Consider the following 8,295-nt stretch of genomic DNA (forward strand, 5'->3'; position numbering starts at 1 on the left):
ATTAATGTTGTTAGTTATTGTTATATCTCAAATTATCTATTATTTTTCACTATAGTCAGATTATTGGATCTTTATAGGGGGGTGGTATGTCTAGAGGCTAGTATCAGCTATCGTAATTCACTGAGTAGGTATTTTGTTTCTACAGAACCATGGGGTCCAGTCGTCTCATCTGCAGTTTCATTGGTAGGTATTCCACACAGCACTACTTTTATCATTAAGTTAGTTTTATTAAATTCATTTAAATTAACCAGCCGGATAATGGAAATGGATGTTTGGTGTTGATTGTGACTTTGGGTCTCTGTGATATCTCTACTGCAAAGGATGAAGAATAATAGTTACATTTATATTGAATTGCATATTACAAATTATGTATGTATGTGTGTGTGTTAATTAGGAGTCAGGAGCCCCTCTAATCACTGTTGCAGCTTTCCCTCAACTGCATCAGCCCCCAATGTCGTTTTTATTATTATATTATAATTAATTTAGTATTTTCTCATGTACCATGCAAGTATTTCGATGTGTTTTTGTATCGTAGAACGCAACTAAGTAAACTCTGCTCTGTGGTTTCACTCGCTCAAAGCTGCATCCCTCATTAATGTGCCGCTGAGTTCGGGTGCTGGGAGCTGCGTGCCTCTTGGTTCCCCAGAACTGGCCTCCATCACGATTCAGGCGATGGGGAGGAACCTCACACTAGTTGGGAAGCGGCTGTGCTGGTCCGACGCCCTGTTCTACTGCAGAGACCATCACTGGGACCTGCTGAGCATCAGGGGCCCAGAGGACCAGGAGATGGTTGATGAGCTGGTGGCTAGCGCCCCCTTCCCGCTAACCAGACCACTCTGGGTTGGCCTGCGCAGGTATTATCCGGCAACAAGTCTGTACCCAAGATCATCTGTTCGTCACTTTGTAGCATAGAAATACCATGGAAAAATATATCAATATATTTGGCTGTGTTATTCTACCTTCCACTAATTCTTTCAACTCTTTTAATGTCTGTAGGTCGATTCGAGGAAGCTCCTGGTTTTGGATGTCCGGTGACCCAATGGACTTCACCCAGTGGGACACAGCCTCACATCATTCAAGCCCCTGTGCTGGCGTGTCCAGTGGGGAACCTTCCACATGGAGGCAAAGCTCTTGCGAAGAACATCTTAACTTCATCTGTTTTACAGGTTGGTGTCCAACCTATAGAACCATTACCAGGGGTCTCATTTATAACCGTTGCGTACGCACAAAACGGGGCTGAAAGTTGCGTACGTGACTTTTCACGCCAAGGTTGTGATCTATAAAAAACCAACTTGACGGGAAAATGTGCGCAGCCCTAAGCAAACTCTGACCCATGCGTACGCATGGTTTGGAGGAAAAGGAGAATTGGCGACACAGACGGTGTGGTGGTGAACTGAAGTCAGACCGAAGAATTGCAGAGTGAGAAGAACGATTATGTTTTATCATCGCCCTTCATAAATTTAATTTCAACCCGTATCATGCGTTAAATCCTAATCAGAATAATTTAAGTCCACTGCGTTATTTCTCAGTTATAACTCCAGAAATATCTCCTTAGAATAGAAATTAAAAGAAATTCTCTATATTTAATCCCGTTACTCCACCATACTGTCCACTGACGGCGCGACTGCATGGAATAGAGCATCTGTCCAACATGTGTCAATAACATCATATTTTTATGTGACACTGTAAACATCTGTAATCCTTAGCCCAAGTGAAGGAGTTCAAGTACCTCGGGGTCTTGTTTGCGAGTGAGGGTACTATGGACAGTGAGATTGGCCGGAGAATCGGAGCAGCGGGGGCGGTATTGCGTTCGCTTTACCGCACCGTTGTAACGAAAAGAGAGCTGAGCCTCAAGGCAGAGCTCTCGATCTACCGGTCGATCTTCGTTCCTATCCTCACCTATGGTCATGAGGGCTCGGTGATGACCGAAAGGACGAGATCGCGGGTACAAGCGGCCGAGATGAGTTTTCTCAGAAGGGTGGCTGGCGTCTCCCTTAGGGATAGGGTGAGAAGCTCAGCCATCCGTGAGGAACTCGGATTAGAGCCGCTGCTCCTTTACTTAGAAAGGAGTCAGCTGAGGTGGTTCGGGCATCTGGTAACGATGCCCATTGGGCGCCTTCCTTGGGAGGTGTTTCAGGCACGTCCAGTGGGGAGGAGACCTCGGGGAAGACCCAGGACTATGGCGAGTGGATAGGGCCTATGGCGAGTGGATAGTGCCAAACCTTAGGATTCCCTGGAAGTATGGCGAGTGGATAGTGCCAAACCTTAGGATTCCCTGGAAGAGGCGAAGGAGCAGCCTACCCTACGTCGCCGTGGGAACGTGTGAAATTTTGAATGGGATTGATTGGGACTGCAGACGAGAGACCAGCAGCGACGTCACGGCGACGGCATGGAAGATCCGCCCACCGGCGGCGGTGTCACGGCGACGTACAGAAGGAAATTGTGTATGGCGAGTGGATAGTGCCAGGATTCCCTGGAGAAGGATAACAACGTGTGAAATGAACGTGTGGAGCTGCTACGCCGCCGCCGTGTGGAGAGGATATCCACGCCGCCGCCGTTGGGACTGGGGATCGATTCCCAGTCTCTATCTATAATTTTTTCTTCATTATTTTCTGATATTAATATATCCAATGACTCGTTGATGAATAAGTTGATGACATTTTATAAAAAACGTTAGTTTTTATGTGTCAAAAAGACAAACTGTTTTAAAACAGATCTCAAAAATGTTTTGATGATTGATGCAGAGGGGTATTCCACAAAGCCGGTTTTATCACATAACCGGGCAAATTAACCCAGGGTTTGCGGTAACCCTAGGGTTTCCGTTCCAAAATGAACACGGTATGTTAGTTACTATAGCAACATATGCTCTGAATCAAACCTGGTCGGACCAGGTTTTGTGCAGGTTAAGTTTGGAACATAACGGTTTTGGGGATTTAAAGCTGCGTTCACCGCAGAGTCCATGTGTTCACAATGGCATGCCCTGTTGATACCGGAGCACCAATTATTCGTGCAATCCACCGGGAGAGATTTGTAAGACCACGGCTATATTCGGATGACTTTTTGCTGGAGAGATACCGATTCTCACGCAAATCTTTAATATATTTAAATAGCCTCTCTAGTTCAGGCGTTCTCACGGCGACGTAGGGTAGCAGGCGTCTTAGTGGCGACGAACTTATCCACACGTCGAGAGTAGACGTATATTTTGTCACAATTATGGCGAGTGGATAGTGCCAAACCTTAGGATTCCCTGGAAGAGGCGAAGGAGCAGCCTACCCTACGTCGCCGTGGGAACGTGTGAAATTTTGAATGGGATTGATTGGGACTGCAGACGAGAGACCAGCAGCGACGTCACGGCGACGGCATGGAAGATCCGCCCACCGGCGGCGGTGTCACGGCGACGTACATAAGGAAATTGTGACAAAATATACGTCTACTCTCGACGTGTGGATAAGTTCGTCGCCACTAAGACGCCTGCTACCCTACGTCGCCGTGAGAACGCCTGAACTAGAGAGAAGGCTATTTAAATATATTAAAGATTTGCGTGAGAATCGGTATCTCTCCAGCAAAAAGTCATCCGAATATAGCCGTGGTCTTACAAATCTCTCCCGGTGGATTGCACGAATAATTGGCGCTCCGGTATCAACAGGGCATGCCATTGTGAACACATGGACTCTGCGGTGAACGCAGCTTTAAATCCCCAAAACCGTTATGTTCCAAACTTAACCTGCACAAAACCTGGTCCGACCAGGTTTGATTCAGAGCATATGTTGCTATAGTAACTAACATACCGTGTTCATTTTGGAACGGAAACCCTAGGGTTACCGCAAACCCTGGGTTAATTTGCCCGGTATGTGATAAAACCGGCTTTGTGGAATACCCCTCTGCATCAATCATCAAAACATTTTTGAGATCTGTTTTAAAACAGTTTGTCTTTTTGACACATAAAAACTAACGTTTTTTATAAAATGTCATCAACTTATTCATCAACAAGTCATTGGATATATTAATATCAGAAAATAATGAAGAAAAAATTATATATAGAGACTGGGAATCGATCCCCAGTCCCAACGGCGGCGGCGTGCATATCCTCTCCACACGGCGGCGGCGTAGCTTCTCCACACGTTCATTTCACACGTTGTTATCCTTCTCCAGGGAATCCTGGCACTATCCACTCGCCATAATCCTGGCACTAAGAGATTATATCTCAACACTGGCCTGGGAACGCCTCGGGATCCCCCCGTCAGAGCTGCTCAATGTGGCCCGGGAAGGGGAAGTCTGGGGCCCCCTGCTTGAGCTGCTCCCCCCGCGACCCGACCCCGGATAAGCGGACGAAAATGAGATGAGATATGAGACTGTAAACACATAATCAAATGTCAATTAAATCAAGTGTGAAAAACCAAGCCACACTCCTCATCACAATCGTTGTCCGTTACTCTTGATGCTTTTCATGACAAATCAGGCATTAAAAAGGGGTTATGTTCAAGAACATTTTACGTGGGTGATTACAAACGGATTATCCAAGGCGTTCTCGTCAGTCAGGTGAGCGCCGTGGTAATGCTGCACCATATGGCACTTCTGGCGGACCATTCAAATGGCAGGATTCGGAGGGAGAGGGTATTTAGGGACCATAACGATTTATTGGTAGGCTACATAAAAATATGTAACTCTATGTCAGACCACTTCTTTTTTTAATTCTGGGAAAGTGCGCTCCGTGCTACTGACAGAGTTCACTGCTGCAGCAACATGTTGCCACTCACTCTGCTTTTTGTTGTTGGCGATCCCAATCCCGTGACCGCCGAACAAAACTACCTTTCGGGCCTCCATCTCACCCACAAGTGTCTCCACTTCAACCTCCGTGAAATTTCGCTTTTTTGATTTTCTGAGTACTTCTGCCATTGTTTCCAACAAGACAATACCGGCATCTGAGTCTGTTTTATATGCAGATCGCATTCATGAGGTCATTTGCATTGACCATTTATGGTTAAAAAGGGGCGTGTAGAGGGCGGAACGTGAAGCTGATTCAGCTGCGCACAATTGTAGTCAGTATGTGATTTATAAAGCAAAGATTGCGTACAGGTGTGCGTACGCAGTGTTTTATAAATCCGAATATTTTTTGGCGCACGCAAAACTTGGCTTCTGGGCGTACGCACATTTTTAGTAACGATCCCACGCACAGTTTTATAAATGAGACCCCAGGTCCTTATCAAGACAAATTGCTTAACCTTCTGCAAATATGCAGGCATGCACCAACCTTCATGACCTACACACAAGGGAAGCTCGGATAAGAACTTCATGTAGAATTTCCTTTTTCAGTCTGTCTTAAGCTTTATTGCATGTGTGACTCACAGACAGTTTGAAACAGTGTGAGGGCCAAGCTTCCTTTTTGGGAAAAGTCCTCAAAAGTACAGAGCTCCACCTAGAAGTATGAATAAAGAGTGAAATGGGCTGGACATCTCCTGTTTCCAGAAATGACAATGTAATGAGGGCCATTCAGGGACTGCGTCGTAGTTGATGACGTAGAATACGGGCTACCGCTGGCAAAACAGTAATGGCGTCTCCCGAGGCAACGAGTGGTTACGCTATCATTAGTAGAGTAAACGCTGCCATAAGTGCAGTTATTTCAGGAATTGACTCAAATAACAAGCACAACAAGAGCACTTCAGGAGTTTCTCGGCGGGAAAAATATTTTTGTATAAATATAATATCAGGATGTTATCCAGGCTACTCCTCTGCCACGTTCATTGACCTTCATGTATCTCTGTTTCCGCAGGTACTACAGAAGTAGTGAAAAGGTACTTCTCTAGTTCCACAAGAATTCCAACTTGTTAAAACTAGGCTGGTGTCACTGGGAATGCATCTACAGATTCACAAGTAGTCCTAAATCGTGAAGTTTCTGAATGCTATGGCTCAGAGGTTTTCTCTGGTTGCTAGCTAGTTCTGCATTTTGTCCTTAAAGGCATTGTCATCAAACTCACGAAAGATGTCTATCCCTGGTATTAGTGCTGTAATAGCTTGAACATGTAAAAAAGTTAGTTATATAATCCATGAACATCATTATAAGCAGGGTTAGTTGTGATATTGCATTAGTCCTTTGATTCAAATTGTGGAGATTGAGTTCAAGATGGTCAAAAATCTAAATAAAATACCACTCGGCTTTTATCCTTGTCTTTTAGTATTTTTGTGTCAGCACCTCGTTCTTTGACTCATTGCCTCTGTCGCTGCTTATTCATTCTGTTTGTTATGCCTATGACTCCGCCTCTCACCTGTACATCTGGCCTTTTCCCTTTTTTTCCTGCTCACCTGTTCCTCATTGTATGGTTACAACCCAGCCTGTAAGCAGGTAGGCTTATTCCTTCTGCCTAACTTGCACAGGGGAATAATAATTCTAAGGGATGAACAGACGTTCAGACGTCCAAATATTTTTTTTTATATATATATTCAACCCGGTATCACGCGATTTCGTGCTCATGCGCACAAACGTTATTAATCTATTGAATCGTGTCCCAGATTACGATTGTCCGATTTTTTTAGTGCTACACAGAACGAAATGTAAACCAATGCATTCTGAATGGGAGCGTTCTCCGACAATTGACGTGCTCCACAAAACGAAATGAGAGAGAGAAAGAGAGAAAGGGAGGGACAGAGAGAGAGAGCGAGAGAGAGAGAAGCTTCAGAAGGGGTGAGCGCAGATAGTACATCGCACCCTCTAGTTATATATCTGTATATATTATTATCTAGTTATATATATGTCAACATTTCTGATTTGTAAGCAGACCTCCTCAAAAACGACGTTAATTGTCAGAGAACCTTCCCAATCAGAATGCATTGGTTTACATTTCGTTCTCTGCAGCACTAAAAAAGTCGGAAAATCGTGATCTGGGACACGATGCGCACAGATTAACGTTTGTGCGCATGAGCACGAAATCGCGTGATACCGGGTTGATATATTACATTATTGAATGAAAAAAATATATTAATTAGTTATGAAGAGGCCCACTGTTGTTTTTTCTTAATTGTATAACCTATCACTCAATTTAGATGTCACGGCAAATTAGATGTTTTTACCTGATATATAAAAAGAGGCTTCCCCCCCAACCCCGCGCTCGCTTAGGGGCACCGAACTGGCCAGCAGCGGCCCTGTCTACAGCCATCAATCTCGTGACATTGTCTATTGAACAACTGTGCACAACATTCTTCTCTCAGTGAGAGTCAGGTACAGAGAGAAAGAAAGGATGGTAACATCCCCCTTGATAAGGTAGTGCTGTCATCAGTCACACGTGGCTCCATGCCATCAACAAGGTTGTAAAGTGAGGGAATTGAGGGAACGGAACTTTGGCTTTGACTCTCTGAAGTCAAGATTGAATCGCCGCCGTCGGAGGAGTCCGTATACGACCGAGAGGTGTTATGATTTACAATCATAAAATTCAACTTAAAAAAAAACATTCAGGGAAAGCCGTCATTAAACAGTGCAATCTGATAGATTTAGAATGGGTTATGTTTATAATAGTAAGAGTTATTTTCTTAATGAAATTCTCCTTTTTAATTGACAGCAGTACAAAATTAATGCATGTATTTAAGATCTCATGTAGAAAAGCTTCTCAATCAGGAAACAACATTAGTTGTTTTGGTTGATTGTTAATTAAATTGTCAAACAAAGGTCCTATTGTGTTTGATTGTCAGGTGAGATAATCAGGGGGGCCGAGTTTTTACCTCCATAATGTGACCATGGATTGAGGAATGTAAAGAGAGGCTCAGTAAAGGTGCAGCCAGTAGCAGAGTAGATATGAACCCTGGCTTCCACATCATAGAAGGAGACCAGACCCTCATCATAATCAACAAACGCCCCCACCTTCTGGAGCTCAGCTCTCGGAGGGAGACAGACAGCAGGGTTACCATTAAATACCAACCCATCCTCGTTGAATGTAATACTCCAGTTGCCATTCTTAGGGGTCAATACGATCAGACATTTTCTGTTGATTGACTCTCTGGCCACTCCTACATCTCATGCAGTCTTGCCTTTAACCTGGACCTCAAAGTAAAATCTCCCAGAGGAGTAGCTCTGCCTCGTGAGTACATATCTAATCTGTGTAAATCTCTTAGGGTTGTCTGGGATTTTCTTACGTACACCTCTATAATGTACTTGTTTCACATCCTCAGACAGGATTTGGGTGGGTGGAGCTGTATCAGGATCCAGAGTCACATCTACTTCATACTGCTGGACCCTCTTCAGTTCAGTAGCATCACACAGCTTCTTCATCTCCATGTTCAGTGTCTCCTCCAGCTGATCCAGGGATC

General features: G+C 44.4%; 1 protein-coding gene across 1 annotated transcript; it reads left to right on the top strand.

Moving 5' to 3' along the window:
* LOC115542388 (lithostathine-1-beta-like) lies at positions 1 to 6,159 on the top strand. Its single transcript, XM_030354655.1, has 4 exons — positions 1 to 183; positions 581 to 854; positions 997 to 1,166; positions 5,771 to 6,159. Exons 1-4 carry the CDS (start codon positions 150 to 152, stop codon positions 5,827 to 5,829), a joined length of 537 nt encoding a protein of 178 aa, XP_030210515.1. The 5' UTR covers positions 1 to 149; the 3' UTR covers positions 5,830 to 6,159.
* The last annotated feature ends 2,136 nt before the right edge of the window (positions 6,160 to 8,295 follow it).

The sequence above is a fragment of the Gadus morhua genome, chromosome 4 (genome assembly GCF_902167405.1).
Source record: "Gadus morhua chromosome 4, gadMor3.0, whole genome shotgun sequence".
Taxonomy (NCBI): Eukaryota; Metazoa; Chordata; class Actinopteri; order Gadiformes; family Gadidae; genus Gadus; species Gadus morhua.

Coding starts and splice junctions, on each gene's coding strand:
- LOC115542388 (XM_030354655.1), top strand. CDS start 150: ATGGGGTCCAGTCGTCTCATCTGCAGTTTCATTG. Junction 184..580: donor TCTCATCTGCAGTTTCATTG/GTAGGTATTCCA, acceptor ACTCGCTCAAAG/CTGCATCCCTCATTAATGTG. Junction 855..996: donor CTCTGGGTTGGCCTGCGCAG/GTATTATCCGGC, acceptor TAATGTCTGTAG/GTCGATTCGAGGAAGCTCCT.